The sequence below is a fragment of the Cydia amplana genome, chromosome 25 (assembly GCF_948474715.1).
Source record: "Cydia amplana chromosome 25, ilCydAmpl1.1, whole genome shotgun sequence".
Taxonomy (NCBI): Eukaryota; Metazoa; Arthropoda; class Insecta; order Lepidoptera; family Tortricidae; genus Cydia; species Cydia amplana.
Genome location: NC_086093.1, coordinates 1908313 through 1933659, shown reverse-complemented (window position 1 = coordinate 1933659; position 25347 = coordinate 1908313). Strand labels below are relative to the sequence as shown.

Below are 25347 nucleotides of genomic sequence, written 5' to 3'. Positions count from 1 at the left end.
GAATAACATGTAAACGCGTCCTTATGGCAAGCGGCAAAGTGGGACTTTTCACTTGGATACGACACATATGTAATATAAACAGATTGGCCGCTTTAATACATTTAATAGTTAAGGAATGTTTTTTTTAACCAAATTCAGCCGTTAAACTGTTAAAGATATGTCACATATAACTTTTTTATATATATATTCCGACTTTACGCAATGTAAAAATCACCGAAAACCTAGAAAACGACTCTTGGCCAAAGTCAAAACATAAACTATATCCCTTTTTCAGAAGCGGTGTGTTTTCGTCCCGCTCTTTACTGGGGATGTCTGTCCCATTTACGATATGTCACACTTAGCTGTCAGTTTGAAAGATAAATTATTTATTTTTGAAGACTTAAGGGTTTTTATATAGGGCAAATTCGGAATTAGAAAACCAAGAAAACGACTCCCGGCCAAAGTCAAAAAGGGTCTTGTAGCCCAAATTCGAAAGTCGTTTTCTAGGTTTTCGTGCATTTAACCCCGAAAACCTATAAAACGAATCCCAGGCCAAGTCAGAACATAAACTATATCCATTTGTCTACCTTTTTCAGCAGCGGTGTGTTTTCGTCTCGCTCTTTACTCGGGCTATCTGTCCCGTTCACGTACTGCGCTAGCTCGGTGTTGGACGCTATGTACGGGACCCCGGCGAGGTCTGAGGACAGCGGGTTGTAGTATTGCCGGTAGCAGACGAGTGCTGTTGTGAAGCCGAGGACTGAACCAACTAGGATGTCTGAAAAATAAGATTGTGGTTAATAACAATTATTTTTCTACTCGTTGACTGCAATGCTTGAATTAAGACTTCGTATACCAAAGTGAAATCGCATACTTTTTTCACTATGGGACCCCAACTCAACTATAATATTCATTTAGATACTGTTTAGGCAACTATAATATTCATTTCGATACAGTTTAGTCAACTATAATGAAATTGACCAATTACAGCTCGCCTGGCCTCGTACCAGGGCCTCATGAGTTACGAGAAGGTGTGGTTGACCAACCGGCCGGAGGCGCGGGGCGCGGGGCCGGGTCGCGTACGAGTATGAAGGTATCGCGGCTGCTCGCGCATCTTAGCTGTATACTTTTGGTTTTTTTACCTACATATATGATTCTTCTACTAGTTTTAAGTATTTTTTTTTGTTGGCTCGTAGAAAAAGTATTGTATACAATAGTGATATAATCAAGCTTTTCAATCTCGTACCTTCCTTAGGCAACTCAGCAAGCTTCGTTGCCTAAACACGGTACTCGACTGAAAAGCTCTCCATTATATCACGATTGTATAAAATACTATTTTATGACATGTAAAGTGCAAAAATGGTACAGTACAAGAGTAACTTCACAGGGTTGTGTAGAGTTTTTGTTTTTAAGAAAGGCAGCGAGCGGAAACGGAAACCGACGTTTAGTGTAGATTTACTATATTTAAACGAGACTGCGCTGTCCGTCCGTCTGTCTGTCTGTCACCAGGCTGTAACGCATGATCCGTGATAGCTAGACAGTTGAAATTTTCACAGATGACGTATTTCTGTTGCCGCTATAACAACAAATACTAAAAACAAAATAAAATACATATTTAAGTGGGGCTCCCATACAAAAATACAGATACCTACAAATGCATTTATTTTACAGCTTTTTTACAACCAAAGTGTTTTTTTTTTGCATCATGGTACGGAACCCTTCGTGCGCGAGTCCGACTCGCACTTGGCCGGTTTTTTCTATATATGACAAAGTCGCTTCCCGCTGTCTGTCCCTATGTATGCTTAGATCTTTAAAACTACGCAACGGATTTTGATGCGGTTTTCACCTATCGATAGAGTGATTCTTGAGGAAACCAAAGTTAGTAGGTTGAGTTCAGCTGCTTTTGCAGTTAGAAAAATGAGACAGATAACTAATGTAGAGACGGCACGATTGGTTTACTTCGCCTACTTTAATAGCCTAATGTCATACGGTATTGTACTGTGGGGTTCTGCTGCCGATATAGAAACAATATTTGTACTGCAAAAACGAGCAATAAGAGCAATATATAACTTAAGGGCGCGGGAGTCACTGAGAGATTTTTTTAAGAGAATTGACATTTTAACGCTGCCGTCCCTATATATCTTTGAGGTAATAATGTATGTCAGAAGAAATTTGTACAATTTTCCAACAAACGCTGATAAACCAAAGGTTACCAGAAATTCGGGTAAGCTTAAAGTTTCTTCCTATAGACTTGTAAAAACAAAAAAGACCTTCTTGGGAAATTGTACAAAGTTCTACAACAAAATACCTTTAGAAATTTGTGAGCTCACGGATGCAAAATTTAAAACCGTTGTAAAACGAGCACTCATTGCTAGGGCATATTATAAAGTTACGGACTACATCACAGATCGAGATGTATGGAAAATGTACTTAAGTGACAAATCAAGTAAGGGTTAAATAATTGGCTTTTTTAATGGCTATGTACTTAATGTATGTTTTAGATTAATTGAAATATTTAATTTGTTAAATAATTGAAATTGATTTTATTTATAATTCTTTATTTTGTAAGTACAATGTATACCAATAACGTTATGTGTTCCTAATGGCTATGTATTTAATGTATGTTGTGATTTTTTGTAATGTTTAATTTGAATTCTGTACAACTGTACTTTTTTGACATTCATAAGTGCATTATATTAATGCCTAAATTGAAAAATAAAGAATTGAATTGAATTAAAAAACCTGTATAATTTGTTAACCCGGGGCGGGTCGCTAGTATAAAATAAAGTACTCACCTTCCCAGTGATGGTGGTAATCGCAGCTGCGACTCAGCGCCACGCAGGCGGCGAGTGCGAGCGGCGCCGCGCACAGCACGAGTCGCGCGCCGCCGCGCCGCCGCGACAGCACGCGCAGTCGCCCACATAGCCACAGGCTGCCCGCGCCAAGCGAGCAAAACGATACTGCAACAGAGATAAAATGTGTCGTTTTCAAGAAAGAATCGGCCAAGTGCGAGTCGGACTCGCCCATGAAGGGTTCCGTATTTAGGGGATTTATGACGTATGAAAAAAAACTACTTACTAGATCTCGTTCAAACCGATTTTCGGTGGAAGTTTGCATGGTAATGTACATCATATATTTTTTTTTGTTTTATCATTCTCTTATTTTAGAAGTTACAGGGGGGGGACACACATTTTACCACTTTGGAAGTGTCTCTCGCGCAAACTATTCAGTTTAGAAAAAAATGATATTAGAAACCTCAACATCATTTTGAAGACCTATCCATAGATACCCCACACGTATGGATTTGATGAAAAAAAAATTTTTGAGTTTCAGTTCTAAGTATGGGGGACCCCCAAAATTTATTGTTTGTTTTCTATTTTAGTATGAAAATCTTAATGCGGTTCACAGAATACATCTACTTACCAAGTTTCAACAGTATAGTTCTTATAGTTTCGGAAAAAAGTGGCTGTGACATACGGACGGACAGACAGACGGACAGACAGACAGACATGACGAATCCATAAGGGTTCCGTTTTTTGGCATTTGGCTACGGAACCCTAAAAAGTGCCACATTGTCGCTTGCCATAAGGACGCTCTGGCAGATTAATCGTATGATACAAGCAAATTACGTCCTTATGTTATGGTAAGCGATAAAGTGGTACCTTTTGCTCTTGCGTCTTAAATATCCAATAAGAAACGTAACGTATTAAGTACACTACTGGCTCTGTAAACTGTAGACCTCGCGAAACTGCATGGCTCCGTCATTTTGAAAATATATATTGAGTCGACAAAAATTCGTTCGCCTTTATTGTGTTTCATTCTCTTTGTAATGTGTTTCTCGTATTTGTTTTTCAATACAATAAAGAATATAGGCACATACATATATTCGAAACGCTTTTGTCCAAGTTTAAATAGAGATGCTTCGCTCGCGCATAGCGCTCACTCGGTGAAAAATGCAAGTCTCGCAGCCAAAAAAAAATATTATAAACTAAATCCATACTAATATTATATATGCGAAAGTGTGTCTGTCTGGCTGTCTATTACCGCTTCACGCTTAAACAGCTAAACTGATTAAGTTGAAATTTGGCATAGTAGTAGTATGAGCCCCGGGGAAGGACATAGGATAGTTTTTATGTCGGAAATCATCCCTGAAGAGAGTGCAAAGGGGGGTGGATTTGAAAGAGTTAATTAATTGCCTAATAATTGAAGTAATCAATGCGCAAATTGAATGATTGCATTGTCCAGGCACTTTTTTTCTCCTATAAGGATGAAAAGCGCTCGCGATTTTGACTAGAAATAACACAGTAGTGGAAAAAAAGGTCACAATATATAAAAATGGCAAAAAATAAAAGAAACGGTCAGTAAATAAATAATACTCACAGCTGCTATGTCCGCTCGGGAACGACTTCCGTCCGTCCATTATCTCGTCCGGGTCGCCGGTGCACTGCAAGTCCATCGTCTCGATACCGTCCGGGAAGCAGCGGTAGAAAAAGTCCGGACGCGGTCGCCCTGTAGATAATACTGATGTTAAACACCCCTGACATACTATTAAAATAAAAAATCTACGCCGTACAATATAAAAATCCATTTTATGCCAAAAATGTCTTGCATCATTTTGGAATCTGGATTATTTTTTATCAAACATTGCTAAGAACCACCGCAAAGAAACTCGCTTTCACGTTAAAAACCGCATCGAAAACGATCTATCTGTTGGAGAGTTACGATGCCACAGTCAGGCACACAGACAGACATTGGCGGCAAACATATAACACCCCTCTTTCTGCCTAAGTGTAAGGTCTGAGTGGACTGTGGCTGTGGGCTCACGCGTGATGTGAGCAGCGTGCACTAAGGCCGCTCCTATACGCTTGCATTTGTTTAACATGCACGCCGCACGCCCCGCCCCGCTGCACGCCCAACTCGAGCGTCCACTCAGGCCTTACAAGGGGGTAAAAACAAATATAGCGCTGGTAGGAGCGTCCGACTTTTATCCCGGAGGTCGCAGGTTCGTCTCGTAATGAGTTTTTCGGAACTTATGTATGACATATCATTTAATATTTATCAGTCGCTTTTCGGTGAAAAAATCGTGAGGAAACAGACTAATCCTAATAAGGTATTTTCGCGATAAACTCAAAAACTAATCAACGGATTTTCATCCAGTGTTCACCTTGAGGAAGGTTTAGGTGTATAATTGGTTTCAGGTTTTGTGTAACCCGTGCGAAAGCGGAGCGGTCACTAGTAAAACTTCAATAAGGCATACCTGCTATTAGTTTAACCATGTTTGTAGTGACCCCATTCATGCCCAGAGCAAGCGACCACGCCAAAAGGAACTGAAATAGAAAAAAAAACGCTATTTTAACCTCGTAAGACCCACCGTATAAATCTTTCCAAATTTTTAATTTGAACCTTATTCTATCAGTAAATTAGAACGAATTTCGTTTGTTTTAAAAAGCAATGAATATGAAAGCAATAGAAATGCTACTTTATTTGGTTCAGGAAAGGTTCAAATTAGATTGCACGAATATGTACATTATAATGTACATTTGTGACGTCCCACGGATAAAGGTACCTTATGGCCGTTGGCGCTTACGCTATTATTAACGCCGCTCCGCCGCCGCGCGCTATTATTATTGCGGCGCTATGCGACGTAAGCGCCAAGTGCCATAAGGTACCTTTTGCCGTGGAACGTCACATTTAGTCTCAGGAGGTTAAACATAGTACTTAATTCATTCTACTTCTACCAGTAGAAATTCTACTGCTAGAAAGAGGCAAAAAGTCTATGTTACCAATAGATCTGTAACTCTAAAACATCATTGCAGACAGCCCACGTTATGATCGAGAGCAGGCAAGGCACCGCTAACACTATAGACCACAGCATATGTCCGGGCACGAAGGACTCGTGTCACGGGTACTTTAGTGAGGACCCTAGATCTGTAGTAAACATCATATATGTACCTCTAAGGCATCATTGCAGTCATTGCACACAGCCCACGCTATGATCGAGAGTAGGCAAGGCACCGCCAGCACTATAGACCACAACATATGTCCGGGCACGAAGGACTCGTGTCGCGGGTACTTTAGTGAGGACTCCAGGTCTGCTGGCTGGATGACGCGGAAATATGGTGACATGGATTCCATGTAGCTGTAAATCAAGTCTGGTAAATTTGGGTAGAAACCAAATGAATAGGTATTTGCTTTATTATATATTATTTGTGTTTTTAATTTAAATTGGTTGCCCTGAAAACCAGCTTCATGGCTAAGGACGATAGTCATCGGCATATGCTGAGTGGCATCCATTTTGGTGTCTTGTATCAAGTAGAATATTTGTATTATAGGTTAAGCTTGTACACCAAATAAACCATTTCTATTTCTTTTCCTGCATTTACTATAAAGCCGTTTATCGATTACAATGCTTTATCTTCATGATTAAGCGATACTTAAGGATTAAAGGCGTAATACAATTTAATTACGGCTGATAACGGTTGGTGATAAGACCTTTAATTGTATCCACATGTTGAATGGATTAAATTAGAATATCAACACAGATTTTGAATAAAAGTAAAACTTGAAGATCATGATTAGATCTTATATTAATCGGGAAAACATTGTTTACGTGGTTTAGTATCTTATTTCATTTATAAAATAATGTTTACATACGATTATCATTGCTTCGTAACATATGGACGTTACTTACCAAAAAGCTGAAAGCAAAGCTATGCGGACACTGATTTCTACAAATAAGTTTAAGCTCGCTGAACGTATAAGCGGCATTTTCTTTGGTTTTCTAGTTACGTTTTGCCTTATATTTAATTTCGCAAATTATTTTGCGGAGTATGTTTATTGATATTGACGCACATACTGACGTGACATTTAGAGTTCGTTCGGAAATCAGTATCACACGTATGCAAAAAGCATTTCAAATTGTAAACTACAATTTCTGAACGAATATTTGCGTTTTGATACTGCTCGTAGTAGCGGAAATCTTACAATTTTTTTTTTAAATTTCTGGATTGAAAAAAGGTTAGAACGTTAAAGTAAATTTAAATTAATATTTAAAATAAAGGTTATAGAAAATGGAATAAATGAAATTTGGTAATAATGTTTTTATTTATTCTTAATCTAACCGCTATCTTTACAGAAATGAACAACATATAAGTATAAAAAATTATAGGTATGGTATACAATTACACACAATTTTACTTTAGTTACAAATAGGCACTAAATTGCAGCTATCTTTGTGATTAATTTAAAAGCAAAAATATCGAAAGAATGATTTGTTCACCTTTAATTAAACCTTCAAACTATTATATTAAAAATATGCCTAATTTTGACGCCAAACATTCTTAAAATACAATATTTTTTATGACCAAAAGAGTATTAATTTTTAAACAGATCTACAAGGTATTTTAATACCATACTCACCAATTTATGAAATAAATATTAAGTACAATACCATCATATATGTAATTTTGCTGTTTTTAAATGCAACAAAATGCTATAGATTATGCGCTACCTACCATCTACCTACCTAGGTAAGGACGCTGCAGGTAGGCCAGGTAGGTAGTATAATAACAAAATACCTATTAATGTTTTGCAACAAGCTTATGATTTGTTTGATATGTTTTATACCTATTTAATAACTTAACGGCAACATCAAAAAATATATATTTTATAGAAGTAACTAAAAGGACGGACCAAAAATAACTATAACAATAAAATAATGTAAGAAAAATAAACAAAACCAAAATCTTCAAAAATCGCAAACCCGTGTTCTATGATAAAATAAAATACTAAAATAAATGACTGCATCTGCTGAGTTTCATTATTCAATATACTGTGAGGTCAAATGGTAAAAAGACATAACTCAAAAAAAAATATTTTTTCAAGTTAGTTTTCGTGCTTCGTACAAAATCATTATACTTATTTTATTTTGCCTATGCGCTTATTTACATTTTAAGTGCAGATTAAAACTCAAATATTTTTATATTTGACGTGCTGGAGGCTAGAGAAGCCCCAAAAAAAACCTTAATATTGACTAAATTTTTTGCAAAAATATAGCTTGTGATACATAAATAAGCGCTTTTATTGAAAAAAATACTTCTAAGACCGAAGTATATATTTCTCTCTATCCCCAAACGAAAAGTCACATACATTTTACTAAAATATTAGCTGAAGCCCGTATAATCATATCCTGAAGCGTACGTGCAAACTCCTTTATAAAATAACTTTCATATTTCGATTAATTTGTGCCAAATATAAGGATCTTTTATTTAAGCTTTGATATCATGTCTAAGTGTAAGGCCTGAGTGGACGCTCGAAGCGGAGCGTTCGGCGGGGCGTGCAGCGTGGCGTCGGGTTCACGCGTGATGTGAGCAGCGTGCACTAAGGCCGCTCCTATACGCTTGCATTTGTTTAACATGCACGCCGCACGCCCCGCCCCGCTGCACGCCCAACTCGAGCGTCCACTCAGGCCTTACACTAAGGGTAGTATTTTATCTGTCCAATATCATGGTACAATGTGCATTGCGTCTCACTCTCTCATTAAGCAAAACGTGATACGCATTGCACTTTAACGTAATACACATTGGAATACCACCCTTACCTTAGATGAAACAGCTTGAATAAAAGATCCTAGATTTTCACTCATGAATAGATACTATTATCCTCCTAAGGCCCAAGGTTCTACCTATAGTACCTATTCAGTTCGATGTAATTTAAACCATGTTCAATTGGAACAGAGTCGCTTTTGCTATGTTTCGTTCAATTTTCAAATTGTATTTCCTACAATTTAGGTTCAAATTTCAGTGGCAATTTTTGGATGTTCCGTTTGTATGGCCGGGCCTTATAGTTCGTTTTTTTTAGCATTAGAAGGAAGGTAAGCGATCTTGACATGTCTTTTAATTGAAAAACGGTTTTTAAAAATCAGTAACTATTACTTATGAAAGCAGAAGAATATAAATGATCATATTAGATTCATAATTGTTACATATTTGCCATTATACATTTTTAAAACGTGTTTTTCAATAAAAAAACACGTCATGATTGTTTACCTTATTTCTAATGCTAAAAAAAACGAACTATAGGAGGATATAGTGAAATGTTCGTGTCTTTCTCTATGCTTTGAAGTTTATTTTCTTAAAGATAATATCCCATCGAATGTGTCCTAGCGTGCTTGTAGTAATCGAAATACTCGGCTGGAGAGTTGGCATGTTTTTTCACCACTTCATCTAACTGCATTTGGTCGCCCCAATCGGCCTGAAAAAAAAAATGGTTATAATGAAGGTATGCTTTTCAGTAGGTGTTACGCTGCGTTTACACCAGAGATGTGCGAGGTTGCGCTGCGAGGGATATATTTATTAAGAACCAATCACTTTATTTCGCAGTTCTAGTCAGCAATTTTCTATTGATTATTACTCGTAACAAACACATCCCTTAAAGGTATAAGTTCGCCTTTGTACTGCCTATCCTGTGCCATAAATTTGTGTTTTGTACAATAAAGAGTTTATACATACATACATACATCTCTCGCTACGCATCCTCGCACATCTCTGGTGGAAACGCAGCCTTATCAAAGGCTTGGTAAATTTGACAGACGGTGATAACTGATAAATAACGCTCTTTGTGGTCCGCATGCGACGTAAGCGCCAGCCGCCATACGGTACCTTTTCCCGTAAAACGTCACCTTTATGCTTGTACTAGCTTTTGCCCGCGACCACAGATTATATAATATTAGTTCTTGCCGCGACTTCGTCTGCGTGGAATCAGTAACATCAGCTAGAGTAAGAATAGCGCCTGGATAAAACGTAATAGCAATCCTTCAATTTGAGCATTGCTTACACCAATCAACAGGCAATTCATTAATTTTCTCATTTCCACCCCCCTTTTCACCCTTCTTAGGGATGACTTCCGACATAAATCCTATCCTATGTCCTTTCCCGGGACTCAAAGTATCTCTATGCCAAATTCAAACAAAATCCGTTCAGTGGTTTAAGCGTGAAGAGGTAACAGACCGACAGAAAGACAGACAGACAGACACACTTTCGCATTTATAATGTAATTATTAGTATGGATTGTACTCACAAAGTTGGGGAACAGCGTTCGTTTCTCGTCGAACTTTTTCTCGTTGATGCATCGCAGTAGATACAGGCGCTCCACCCACGGCCAGATCATGTAGTCTAGCATACCGGGCCGGTCTCCACCGAAATAATTTGTACCTGAAACAGTTTTAAAAATAACGTTTCCATCATCAGAAATTGAGGAGTCCATTGAGTCGCAGGTATGTATAAAAAATGCCAGAGGAGGTTTTTGACTTCTCATACATTTTGTACGAATTGCGTGTGCTTCCAGTTCGTGGAACTTAAGGCCCCGTAGGTTCGTGTTGTTCTCCCACTATGACTGAAGCAATTTTTAGAATTTAGTAGACATAGACACAATATTTAGACATTTTTCACATTTTTAGGTGTTGTGCATAAATTATTACAAATTTTTAAAGTGTATTTTAGATCTGTGTTCGTAATTTTTTTCTATCGACCGAAAGTCAAAAAATCTGGATTCGAATGGACTCCTCCTCAAATTACGCTAATTAAGTTGGTAATTAAATTTTAGGCAACCGTATTTGTCTAAAAAAACAGTACGATTTTTCAAAAACTCCGCTCTTTGAACCTACGGAAACTTAAGTTAGTTAATACCCACAGAGTAACTTTCTGTGTTACCAAACCAGGTAAAGCGAGCTTGCAGTGTCTCAATTCAAAAACATACCTAATAAGAACAGAAGAATTTCATAAATGTGTATAACTACCTATAGTTAAGAACCAAAAATATAGTTATCATACCTCTCGAAGTGAGTTCTTTTTCAAAGATATCCAAGGTTTGCACGATCTGTTCACTGCCGTAGGTGAAGTTTGTGTCGAAGCACTCTAAGCTGCCTTTTATAAGCTGAAAAATAAAGACATTTAACTTTAGAAATATTCCCAATGTAGTTAAAAAAATCATTACCTCTGACGAAATACGAACGACTCTGGATCACCTCTTTGTACCTGTTCACTTCGCTACTATCTAAGCTACTCAAGCCTACCTACCATATAGAGGGCAACATTTTCCAACATTAGGTATATATGTCCGGTAAATAGACCTGTGGGCGCAGCATGGTGCCATTTTTATCGTCTGTCACAATGCCCGTCACTTTCGCACTTACACACTTGTTAGAACGTGACAGGCATGGTGACAAGTGGTAAAAATGCGACCGTGCTACCGCCACTGATGTGCCAAATCAGTAATATCCCGATTGCGCACCTCCGATAAATTTTTGTACGGAATACAGCTGCCTTCAAACATTTTTTTTAATAAAGGCAAATCCAGAGCCTGAAAAACTGCAAAATATTACCTCATTAAACCTCTCGATCAGCAGTCTGTCCTGCGCCTTCACGTACGGGTCCCGGGAATGCAACTGCCCCCGTCCGTACTTCTCGTCCAAGTAGTCACATATCACCACACTCTCGAACAGGAACTTGTCTCCTTGATCCGTTGGGATTTCCAGCACAGGTATTTTCACTGAAATATATAGTTATTTGTTTTACAAGGGGCAAAGTTGTTGTTTAACCGCTCGTGCTACTATTGATACCCGAGCAAGCGAAAGATTCGAAAAATGGAATCTTGAGCGTTGGGAGGCTGTCAAAGCACGAGGGTTAAACAAAATTTGCCCCCGAGTGAAACACAAAAATTTTCACCACACCAACCCGAAGCAAATATTAAATGTAAAATATCAAACAAAATCAAACCAAATCAAATCCAAATGTATGCTATTAAATATTTATCATCCAAAATCATCATTTAAAAGTCAATTCTACCAGCATACATAAGAAAACAACTCAAAATTTGCTTTTGATTACTTTGCCTCACATGTGAATAAAATGCAACTTTGCTATCAGTTTTTGAAGTGTAAGCCTTTCCAAGCTGGTGTGGTGAAAAATATTATTTTATATAGGAGGCAAACGAGTAGACGAATCTCCTGATGGTAAGCAGTTACTGTCGTCTATGGACACCTCTAAAACCAGAGGGATTGCAAGTTGAGGTATTAAAGATGGGAGTATGCTCTTTTCTTGAAGGTTTGATCTTTCGAAGTATCAACAACAAAAATTAAATTAGATTTTTGTTATAATTTAATAATTAAGGATCTGGCTGCCTAGGGTCAATATTATTTGCGTACACGCAGAAAAACATAAGTTGTTTCAAAAAAGCAATACAATTTTTCAATCATAAAAGTGAATCAGCTAGAACTACTCTAACAACGTCGTTACTAAGTATTAATGTAATTTTTAGCAAGTATGCTTTATAATGTTTTTTTTTTAGAATGAAAACCTTGCAACGTCGACGGATAACTAATCTAGGATTTATTAAGATTTTTGCAATAATATAAAGAAATAATTTTAAACTCTGACCACGCTAACTTTACACATACTTGGCAGTAACGCATACATGTCCCTATAAACTCCATACTTGACGTAGGACATGAAAACTTAGCATAGTCGACTCATAGTAGGATACTACTTACATCTAGGGTTAGCAGTTCGGAACCAATCAGGCAGCCTCAGTGGATCCAGCTTGTAAACCTCGTATTTAGTCCTCTTAGCCTCCAGAATGAGAAGGACTCTGTGCCCGTATGGGTTCATGTCTACATGGTAGAGGCGCAGCTTGTCGCCTAAAGGCGGGGGTGGGCTTGAACCTGGGAAATACAAATGGAAATATAGTTTAAGACTGTCTCATTTCAAACATAGACAGAGAGAATCATACTGTCTGTGTCTTACACTAGTACTAGCACCTTAAAGAAAAAGAGGGGTATAGTTATTTTTGTTCTTATTTACTGACAAGTTGGTTTGACCAACTATATAATAAGTTGGTCAAGCAAATCTTGTCAGTAGAAAAAGGCGGCAAATTTGAAAATTCGCGGGTTAGTAACACTACGTTTGAATTGTTCGAAAATCCCGTGTCATTTATATTTTATTTAACAGCTTATGATGGGAATGTAGGTAATGATTTTATCATACGGCTTATGGGGATAAGGGTTAAATAATAAAATTAACCTAAATAACCCTTAACTTTTGTGTATGTCTACAGGAAAGACGCGAACATAAGTAGTTTTGTGTTTGACTCACTAACCGTGCTACAAAAGTCCGATTACGGAACCTTATTCTACTATTTATTGAGTTATTCTACTCATAATCATAACCGACATCAGTAAACAAGTCTAATAAACCATTGAACTAAACACTGATGTCGAAATTGTGCGGATAGTCCGCTAAATGGGTCGAGAACTGGAAATACATTCGAGTGTCATAAATTTCGTAATGCAGTGCACTTGATGTGCGGTTACCGTAAGCTAGTATTATCTACATACACGTTTTATAATATGTTTTATAGTTGTATGTGATACACGAGACTAGTTTTTTTGCACCTCGCGTTTAAGAGTCCGTCGCTACTCTTCAGATTCTATCGAGGGGTGAGCGGTCAAACTCGATGTCTAGATATTTTGTCACTTATAAGAACTCTACGGCGTCTACGCACGTCACATACAGTTCTAATTTCAAAAACCCATTTGCACGACTTATCGGGTTTTACCGCACGCCCCTCTCTATTATATAATCATTTACTTCCCCGGGACTATAATGATTTATAGTATTATAGTACATATTTTATTTATAGATAGTATTTACAGCAAAACCTCTTTTGAGGCACATATTGATTATCTTTTAATGTAATGAGTGTCTACTCTTTACATCCATACAATTAGTGCCACGGCGAGATAAGATACCTACTTAACACTACTTAAAAAGTAGGCACTCTACTTGTTTTAATGGATCTACGTAAAACGTAAACACGATGAGAGAGAACTTATAAAAATTTACTTTAACATTACAAACGCAGTTCCAGTCCCTTGCTATCAAGCTCCACATTAAAACAGTGGTGTGGCGGCCTCAAGCATAACTGTATAGAATGACGTAAGACCTATACTTACAAGGTCCTGACAACATTTAACATAACTAAAAGACGAGAAAGATGACCAAATCAAAGTCTTTTAACGAAAATTTTACGCTTGTTTGTGTATAAAGATAAAGGACGATTTGTTTAAATGGCAGGTGTAAAGTTAGGGGAAACCTCATACATAATTATTATTAAATGTTGGTATGTAGAGGGTGTATATGCAATCGACACTGGCTTGACACATTTAATTTGAATACAGAAGCTCAAGTTTGAATGATGTTTAATTCAAACTTGAGAATGTCAATTACTCTACTTCCAAAAGCCGTCATGAAATGTTGTGTTTGTGAATTAAATAATAAATAATGTATTAACAAACTAAAGTGCCTTCCAGTATTTATAATAAACCTCCAAAGACCTCCTGCAACGATTAAGAGGTTATGGAGCCCACAAGATAAAGTAAAATAAGTATAGTCCGTCAACCAAATCTTGTCAGTAGCAATGTAAAGCAAACTGAAGTAGGGCAACACTCAAAGAGCAGTATTGCGCTAAGAAAAGCAGCAATGTACATCGAACCAACAGTTTTTTTTTCCGCTGAGCGCGCCCTGCGTACGTCAATTCAAATTGTCACTCGCGGTTTATTGAAAAAAATTAAAACATGGACGGACAATTTAAAAGCGATGTTAAAACAATGTTAATCAAAATGATGAACAAATTTGAAGATATCAAAAACAACTCTCTATCGTAGTGCTTATATTCTATTTGTTCCCTATCTATGTCTTCTAAGTTTACTAAAATAAAATCATATCAAAATGCAGATAATTAGATAGTGCATATATTTGTTATTTATAATATAATATGCCACTTGATAATGTAAATTAGTGTACTGTTCTGGATGAATATGACATACCTGTGTATTTTTTTTGATTGGTATATATTGTACAATATACATATTAAAAATAAAACAACTGATATTTGGGTGTTTATTTAATTTAAAGGTAAATAAGATAAGGGTCACTTTTCGACTTGGTTGCGTTGTACACGTACATAAACCGCCATAGGTAAGTATTGTCTGAAGAGATACTACCTACTACGAACGCCTTATATTGGGCAAGATTGAATCCTGCAACAAACATGTATGGATTAGGTAGATATTGCGAAAGAACGGCGATATAATCAAGGCTCTTAATACTGTTTAAAAGGTTTACCTTTGTAAATAGTCACAACCGATTGCTGAAAATATTAGACATGTGGGCCTATGGACGGTTTCCAGGACACAATTTATGGTCTTGTTGGATAGATTTAGGCATACGTTTTAATTTTATTTATGCCTTTTAACCCTAAAACAAAAAAACTGAACACAATCTTAAAAGTTCGAAAGAGTTCTTCCAGTACTTGTTTGTTTGTTTCAGTAATGTTTACCATCAACGAGCATGATTGTACATTGTAGGCCCCTTAGCTTTGCTTATTCTTATTGAATGTATTGGTATTTAATGGTGACAGCAGAAATATCTCTTGAAACAGAAACGATTCAGAATGAAAACCAAATGAAAACAAATAAGGTGACGGCTGTCATTCACGATCCACATTCCACAGATAAAACACAGATGACACGCGTTTTGGAATTATTTGAACACAGTGTTGCTAACCCGCGATTTTTCAAATTTGCCGCCTTTTACTACTGACAAGATTTGGTTGACGGACTTTAATTTTAGTGTTTCAGGAAAACGATTCAGCTTTCGTCGCTTTCGTACACAAATATTTCAGAAGATAAGCCTAGCAACGGAGTTGTTTACAAAATAAGGCTAGCAACCAGTCTGACGTTTCAGTATACCGTTCGTAATTTTAAATGATGGAAAATATGGATTGCCTAAACAAATTGAATTTAAATTCCTCCTATCCTACGTGGCGTAAATTAGCAAAATTATTTCTGGACGCCAAAGGAGTTGGAGAAGACAGCGAAGATAAAGGTAAAGCCGCAAAGGCTAAATATTTTATTTTAAAATCAATAGATGAGAATATCTTACATTATGTTATTAATTGCTCAACTACAAAGGATATCTTCGATAAGTTAGATGTTGTCTTTAATTACAAAGTGGAAAAAGACAGCCACCTAAAGGTAATTGAATTCTACAACTATAAATTCAGCGGAGATATACTTCAGGATATTAGCAAACTTCAAAATATGTGTTTCGAACTACAGTCTACCACAAATAAAATAAATGATGACATGCTTATACAAAATATTTTAACAATCTTACCAGCTAATTTAAATTTCTTTAGAACTGTATGGGAGGTAACTCCAAAATCTGATCAAACCATACATACTCTCATTGAACGTATTCAAAAAGAACTTAAGCTATTTGATAGTAGTCCCTCAGAAATACATCCACAAACAGAAGAGGCCATGAAAAGTAATGAAAAGAAGTGTTTTAACTGTAATCAGCCAGGTCATATTGCGAGATTCTGCTTTAATTAAAAGTGCACCATTTGCAATAAAAGTGGACACACTTCCAGTGAATGTTTTTCTACAAAAATATGCAGGAAATGTAATAGGAAGGGACACATTGAAAGATTTTGCCGTACGTTCAGCCTGGTGAGTGAACAAATAAAACACACGACTAGTACTAGAGCTATAATTGATTCAGGTGCTTCTTCCCACATGTTTTGAATGTGATGATATCATAAATTCCACAGAAAATATAAATGTAGATATAAGATGTGCCAATGCAGAGAACCTCGTCGCTCAAGCAATAGGTACAGTCAACACAAATGGTTTTGAACTGGAAGATGTACTATATGTTCCTGCAATTTCTAGAAACCTGATATCTGTAAGTTCAATCACTGATCACGGTGCATCTGTACTCTTCGCTGGAAATAAGGTATCTGTAAAGAAACATAATAATATTATTCTTACTGGTTATAAAACTAGAAACGGTCTCTATGAAACAGAATTTTCTGCAAATATCGTTCGAGAGGTATTGTTCTCCGAGAATGTCGATATCTGGCATCGCCGGCTCGGTCACGTATCGGATGTGCCGCGTCTAGCTAAATTGGTAAACGGTATTAAAATTGGGGGGGCAAATCAAGAACATTTTTGTGAAATATGTGTCAAAGCGAAAATGACTAGAAAACCTTTCAAAAACAATAGAATTCAAGCTAAATTCCCTTTGGAAATAATTCATACGGATGTTTGCGGTCCAATAGAAACTCCCACTTGGGATAACAAAAAATATTTTATTACTTTCCTAGATGACTTTACACATTTTTGTGTCGTTTATTTAATTACTTTTAAAAGTGAAGCCTTTGACAAAATAAAACAGTTTGTGACTTTAGCGGAAAATCATTTCAATTCAAAAGTGAAAAAAATAAGATGCGATAATGGACGCGAATACTCGAACAATAATCTAATGTCTTGGTGCAACTCTAAAGGAATAATTCTAGATCTAACAATACCCTACACGCCGCAACTGAATGGAAAAGCGGAGAGACTGAATAGAACCCTGTTAGAAAGAACTAGAGCATTAATATTCGATGGCCGTGTTCCAAACTATCTATGGGGCGAAGCACTTACAACTGCCAGCTTCCTAATAAATAGAAGCCCCACCGAAGGTAAAGACAAAACTCCAGCTGAGATGTGGTTTGGCTTCAAACCAAATGTATCGCATATAAGAAGATTTGGTTCAACAGCCTATTATAAAATAAACTCAGGTGTACGAAAGTTAGAAGTTAGATGTAATAAAGGAATTCTGATTGGCTATATCAGAAATGGTTACAAAATATGGGTGGGTGAAACGAAAACAATTGTAAGAGCCAGGGATGTAAGAATAAATGAAGACGAGCAAGGTATATATCTAAATGAAGAAAATGATGAAAGCATTAGAGGTCTTTGGAAGATATTCGAAGAGAATGAAGAGACGGTTAGGGAAGGCACAACACGAAATAAAGAAGTTAATAGACAGGAAGAAAATCAAGGTGGTAGAGTCAACAATAATGAAGGTCGAGAAGGTGAAATGTTAAGAAAAAGAATGAGTAGTAGAAATATGGAGAGTGTTCGAGAAGGCGATATTCATTTGAGAAGATTGAGTAGTGAAACAAGTGAAGACGAAACAAATGAAGACGAAACAAATGAAGGTGAAACAATTGAAGGTGAAACAATTGAAGGTGGAACAATTGAAGGTGGAACAAATGAAGATGAAACAAATGAAGTAGAAACAAATGAATTCGAAACAAATGGCAATGAAACAAATAAAAAATGAAACAAATGAAGTTGAAATAAATGAAAGTGAAACAAACCGAGAAGTAGAAGAAGAAGAAAGTAATGAAGAATACTATGATGGAAATGAAGAACCTGTTGATACTGAACTAGTTGAAAATCGAGTTGAAAGTAATCGTAATCGAAATAATGATAGTGATAATAATGAAAATAGAAGAGTTCAGCCTGCCAGAGAACGTAGACTACCCGATAGATATAAAGATTATTTAATGAATTATGACACTGAAGCATCGATGTTGACCTACGAGGAGGCAATAGAATCAAAAGAAAAGGACAAATGGAAACAAGCTATAGAAGAAGAAATTAAATCACTTGAAGAAAATAAGACGTGGTCATTTGTGGATGAACAAGAAGCAAAAGGAAGGAAATTAGTTACTAGCAAGTGGATTTTTACTGTCAAGTCTGATGGTAGGTATAAAGCCAGACTAGTTGCAAGGGGCTTTCAACAAAAGTACAAAATAGATTATGATGAGACATATAGTCCGGTAGTCAATACTACTTCTTTAAGAATTCTATTATCAATTGCGGCAGCGAAAGGTCTAAAGATGAAGCAGTTTGATGTGAAAACGGCCTTTTTACATGGAGACTTGAAGGAATGTATATATATGAAGGTGCCTAAAGGCTACAGTGACAAAGAAGGCAAAGTATGCAAACTAAACAAGAGCTTGTATGGTTTAAAACAAGCTCCACTAATGTGGAATATCAAGTTTACAGAGTTCTTAACAAAGATGGGTTTTAAACAAATGAAACTTGATCAATGCATCTTTGTCATGGAAGGTGAAAGGAAAATTATCCTTGCAGTATATGTCGATGACGGATTAGTACTCGGAGAAAGAGAAGAAGATCTATTGCATATAATAGATACAATTCAAAAATCCTTCGAACTAAGAATTTTAGATGAAGTAACTAATTATATAGGTTTGGATATAAAGCAAGATAAGAAGGGGATTAAAATTTTTCAGAAGACATATAGTGAGAAAATCATAAAAAAATTTAATCTTGAAAATGCAAAAGAATGTAAATGCCCAACGATTATGATAGAAGAACATCCATCTGTTAAAGTTGATACAAAGTCTCATGAGCTTTACCGCGAGATGATAGGGTCATTGTTATATCTCTCGAATAAAACGCGACCAGACATTAGTTTTCACGTAGGTTATTGTTCGAGGCATCAAAATTCTCCAAATTTAAATGATTTAAACAATGCTAAAACAATTTTGCGATTCCTTAAAGGTTCAGCAGAAAAAGGGATTCACTTTAGTAAAGATGATAAAGTTCTCAGGGGTTATTGTGATTCGGATTTTGCGGGAGATCCAGACACTAGACGCAGCACTTCTGGTTTTGTGATTTGGCTGAATGGTGGACCAGTGGCATGGAGCTCAAGAAAACAATCAGTAGTCGCATTAAGCAGTACAGAAGCAGAATTTATAGCAGCAGCAGAATGTTGTAAGGAACTACTGTTCGTAAGGGATCTGATCTATGAGATAACCAAAGAAAAACTCGAAGTTGAGATGAGAGTGGATAATCAGTCTGCGATTTGGCTTATGAAGAAAGGAATCATGGGAAAAAGAAGCAAACATATAGACGTAAAATACTATTATCTAAAGGAGAAAATCGACGAGAATCAGATTACAGTAAAATACTGTCCAACTGGATCACAGCTGGCTGATATACTAACGAAAAGTTTACCAGCTGTAAAATTTGAAAAATGTCAACGAAGATTAGTGTTTTAGTGATAATGTGAGCTATTGAGTGTAGACAATGTAGTATAAGTGCGGGCTAAAGTGAACGTTAATAACTATTTTGAATAAATGTCGGGGTTTTTCTTTTATATTATATCGTAGTATGTAAGTTTTTTTTATAGGGTGTGTAAACTTTTATATTATAATACAGAAATATGTACTTATTGAAAGAAAACTTGAGGATCAAGGATTCTAGAAACAAAATGTATTCAAAATTGAGGGGGTGCTTAATAATGATTCACTTAAGGGGGTGTAAGTGTAGAAAGTGTAACTGAATCATTATTTAACCTCATCCATCACAAAAAAAATAAAAAGAAGAAGAGTAACATTCTCTTTAATAGGTACATTTTACATCGTTTCTGATAAATATCCTTGAGTTTTTTTTTTGTTTCTAAGTCTGTATTTTAATATTTTATAATTGGTATTAGAATTGTTATTAGGTATAGATTATTAGTGATGTTGAAGAGTTGAGTCGGTGAATAAAGATTTTATTTTATATAATATGATTAGTATGGAAGAATCGAGTGGGAGTATAAAGGAAATATAGAAGAGGATTATTGTTGATGAGTCGAGCAGGAGAATAAAGGATTTATTAAAGAGTGGAAGAATAAAACGTTTATTATAGATAATTTGTGGTGACGTATCGAGTGGAGGAATATTTGAGTACTTATCTTGTTGAATGAGAATTTACTGTAATGTATTTGTTGAATGGGGATTACATGTATGTAATATGTGGGAAATATACAGGGTGATGTAATATGTGGGAAATATACAGGGTGATGTAATATGAGGGAAATATACAGGATGTGTTATGTTCTTTTCTGGTTATTGTACTTATATGAAATTATTTATTGGAATATTGTCTTAACTAAAGAATAGCGCTGTAAATTAATGCTTCAAGCAGAGTCGATTGAGGGGGTGTGTTGGTATGTAGAGGGTGTATATGCAATCGACACTGGCTTGACACATTTAATTTGAATACAGAACCTCAAGTTTGAATGATGTTTAATTCAAACTTGAGAATGTCAATTACTCTACTTCCAAAAGCCGTCATGAAATGTTGTGTTTGTGAATTAAATAATAAATAATGTATTAACAAACTAAAGTGCCTTCCAGTATTTATAATAAACCTCCAAAGACCTCCTGCAACGATTAAGATTAAACATTCGTTAATTGTGTACTTATTATAAATGTTAAACACCTAGTAATCGTGTTTTATTTTTGTCGAAATGTTTGTCTTTAAGTATTTAGGAAAAAAATACAGTCAAACTGATCAACTCATTTTAGCATGCATTAAAAATATATATTGCTCAAACAAATTTCTCAAGAGCCTTAAGTCCCTCGTCTCTTGAATCAAGAGCTTTGCGCTAGAAACGGTTTAACGACTGCACTGGGGCATGCAGTTACCTAGTAACATAAACAAACCAAATACGTTTCAGGTCAAGGAGTTTTCGCGTTTCTTCGGTTACGTCACTTCTACACTGTGCCGTTTATCGATGTGAACTACCTGCCCGTTTAAGTAGGTATTACACTAAACTTGATTTTTAATGGTGTAAGGGATATGCTAGTATTTTACATAATCTGCATATATTTTATTGTTAATTAAAAAAAATACAATACCTACAGACATTGTTTTCGCATGAAAAAATAAATCTACAGTAGAAAAAATTGTGTAGGTACCAATTCTAGGATTGTACCTAAATATTTTTAATTCAAAACAATCGAAGATCTGTTTACGATTATGAACCTTAATCCATTGTGATATGGTGAACAATGTATAGGTCGGTAGGTACAACTTTTTGATATCAACGAACGTCATCTATGGTGACGTCACCCTTTTACAGCTGGTTCGTTTCATGGTAATAACAGAAAACAGAATAAATAATAAATACGGGCATTATGCACTTGTTTTTTTTAATGCACTACCTACATGTTAATATAATTAAATAATTAATCAATAAAAAAGAGTAACTATGACTTTAGGTATTTATTTTATTACGTGTCGTATTTATTTTTGAAAAAAAATACACGATATTTGAAGGTAGTCTCAAAAAGTCATAAATATTTTTAAAAAATGCGTAAGTAAATAAAATTAATCTGCAATACAAATGCAAATATTAGGTTAAATTATCACATTTCTTGTTAAATATTTGCATTAAGTAATTGATTAAACACATTTAATAACCATGACAACCGGTAATCACCTAAATAAACAAGAAAACAATTGGTTATTTAACCTTCACGTAAGAATACACAAAACGAATAAAAAACTCACTTACCGGTGTATCTCGATTGAAAGTACGACATTTTTAAACACTATTAGACGAACAAAAATAACTAAATACAATAAATAGGTGCTCGGTCTACCGAATTTCGTGTAGAAATGGTACGTCACTTTTAAAATTAAGCTAATGATATGACATCATGGTTGACCCGATTACGTTATATGCTACCAAATTGGATACGTCAAAACATTCATTTGATTGCAGAGTGTAGGATTACATTTTAATTTAGTTGGACTGCCTTTAGAGAAGGCCACTTGTGATTAATGTTTTATGTGTTTTATTGACTTTTCGATGTTTAATTCTTATTTAACCTTTTACATTATTTACATTATTAGAGCCACCTTATACTACAAATAATAAAATATTCCAATGAAAAGATTGAAACGAATTATTAATCTCAATCCTTTTTCGTTTGTTGAATTATTTATATAGTAATCCCTGATTTATCGGCATTTCCGAATACAATTTGTTGTTAAAAACACAGTAGTTCCGTACATAAATATTACTTAAGTCACATTCAGTGCAATATCAAAACGCAAATTAGGTGCTGCCAGCTTTATAGAATCCTACTACTTCGGAGAAAATTGTAGCACATGAATAAAACTAGTAGATTTGTATTTATGTTTCGACAGGGTTAAAAAAAGTTAAAGATAAATGTATTAAAGTCCGTCAACCAAATCTTGTCAGTAGTAAAAGGCGGCAAATTTGAAAAATCGCGGGTTAGCAACACTGTGTTCGAATAATTCCAAAATGCGTGTCATCTGTGTTTTATCTGTGGAATGTGGATCGTGATGGGATCGTGAATGACAGCCGTCACCTTATTTGTTTTCATTTGGTTTTCATTCTGAATCGTTTCTGTTTCAAGAGATATTTCTGCTGTCACCATTAAATACATTACCAATACATTAAATAAGAATGAGCAAAGCTAAGGGGCCTACAATGTACAATCATGCTCGTTGATGGTAAACATGACTAAAAATTGAGGTTATGACAAGTACATACTGGAAGAACTCTTTCGAACTTTTAAGATTATGTTCAGTTTTTTTGTTTTAGGGTTAAAAGGCATAAATAAAATTAAAACGTATGCCTAAATCTATCCAACAAGACCATAAATTGTGTCCTGGAAACCGTCCATAGGCCCACATGTCTAATATTTTCAGCAATCAGTTGTGACTATTTACAAAGATGTAATAGAATACAATACTACAGAGTATTATGCTTGGTTGAAGTGACCCGGTAACATTGGTAACTTCATTATATTTTTTCAATTAATGACCTGAATTATAGTGTAAGCTAAAGTGACCCTTATCTTATTTACCTTTAAATTAAATAAACACCCAAATATCAGTTGTTTTATTTTTAATATGTAATCCTATTGTACAATATACCTATACCAATCAAAAAAATTACACAGGTATGTCATATTCATCCAGAAGAGTACACTAATTTACATTAACAAGTGGCATATTATATTGTAAATAACAAATATATGCACTATCTAATTATCTGCATTTTGATATGATTTTATTTTAGTAAACTTATAAGACATAGATAGGGAACAAAGAGAATATAAGCACTACGATAGTTCAAATTTGTTCATCATTTTGATTAACATTGTTTTAACATCGCTTTTAAATTGTCCGTCCATGTTTCAAATTTTTTCAATAAACCGCGAGTGACAATTTGAATTGACGTACGCAGGGCGCGCTCAGCGGAAAAAAAAATCTTTTGGTTCGATGTACATTGCTGCTTTTCTTAGCGCAATACTGCTCTTTGAGTGTTGCCCTACTTTAGTTTGCTTTACATTGCTACTGACAAGATTTGGTTGACGGACTATATATAGCTGGTCAACCAAATCTTGACAGTAAAAAAAGGCGCGAAATTCAAATTTTCTATGGAACGATATCCCTTCGCGCCTACATTTTTCAAATTTGCCGCCTTTTTCTACTGTCAAGATCTGGTTGACCAAGTATATTTTCACCTCTCAAAAATCAGTTCGTAAGTTTTTGAAGAAATTAGTAAGTATAGATGGTCAACCAAATCTTGTCAGTAGAAAAAGGCGGCAAATTTGAAAAATGTAGGCGCGAAGGGATATCGTTCTATAGAAAATTTGAATTACGCGCCTTTTTTACTGACAAGATTTGGTTGACCAAGTATAAAATATCAATTTTAATATACTGGGTCAACCAAATCTTGTCAGTAAAAAGGAACAAAAAAACTATACTCATCCTTTTCTTTTGGCTGTTAGTACTAGTGTAAGACAAAGATAGTATGATTCTCTCTGTCTATGTTTGAAATCAAACAGACCTTTGACTTTGACACACTATAATTGTTCCCTGTTCCAATTTAGTAGATTGCTATAAATTTTACATGGCAACAAAATCTGTCCACTTGACATGATCATGACAGCAAATTATCGAATTTTTCTTTTGAAGAAATCAAAATAAACTTGGAAACAAGAATTACAAGTTAAATTCTGCTCTTTAAACAAAGTTTAGAACCGATATACCTAATTTCTGTGTTATCGCTGCTATTGGAACGATTTATATTAAGTGGTTGACCTTGTAAGTACGCAAATAATTATAAAAAAACATGGAAGTTTTTTTCATATTGCTATTAACATGGTTGTTTTTTCGTGGCAGGCGTTTATTACCAATTTTGGTAACTGGTAATCTAAGTTTATTGATTTATTGTAGTTTATTGTTTAGCTTAGTGGCTGTGTTTATATGCTAGAAAGCTAAATATTAGCTATTATAATAATATGTGACGTTCCACGGCAAAAGGTACCTTATGGCACTTGGCGCTATAAAAAAAAGTTTATTTTTACTTTGGTAATTAAATAAAACGGACTTCAACATGTATGATGACGACCATACATTTACAAGATCATTGTCAGTTGATACGAACATTATATTCAATACAAGCCTCTGCCTGCGACTATATGTTTTCAAAATGTAAGCTTCAATGATTTAAGTAGTGGGAGTAAGCTAATAAAAAACAATTCATTCTACTTGTTGGCCATAAGTATTAAATTAAGGCTTGAAACATGTTTTCCATACTTGATTTTAGATTTATATAAATATAATACATATATAAT

General features: G+C 35.4%; 2 protein-coding genes across 2 annotated transcripts; both read right to left on the bottom strand.

The window, feature by feature from the left end:
* Positions 1-491: 491 nt before the first annotated feature.
* On the bottom strand, positions 492-6865 carry LOC134659532 (phospholipid phosphatase 5). The gene is made up of 6 exons (XM_063515197.1): positions 6668-6865; positions 5929-6115; positions 5234-5303; positions 4357-4485; positions 2772-2936; positions 492-754 (listed from the first exon to the last, which is right to left on the bottom strand). The coding sequence occupies exons 1-6, from the start codon at positions 6742-6744 to the stop codon at positions 549-551; spliced, it is 834 nt and encodes a 277-aa protein (XP_063371267.1). The 5' UTR covers positions 6745-6865; the 3' UTR covers positions 492-548.
* Positions 6866-9072: 2207 nt separating this feature from the next.
* LOC134659533 (pyrimidodiazepine synthase-like) lies at positions 9073-22452 on the bottom strand. The gene is made up of 6 exons (XM_063515198.1): positions 22245-22452; positions 12524-12694; positions 11357-11523; positions 10806-10908; positions 10054-10187; positions 9073-9228 (listed from the first exon to the last, which is right to left on the bottom strand). The coding sequence occupies exons 1-6, from the start codon at positions 22270-22272 to the stop codon at positions 9109-9111; spliced, it is 723 nt and encodes a 240-aa protein (XP_063371268.1). The 5' UTR covers positions 22273-22452; the 3' UTR covers positions 9073-9108.
* Positions 22453-25347: the final 2895 nt, after the last annotated feature.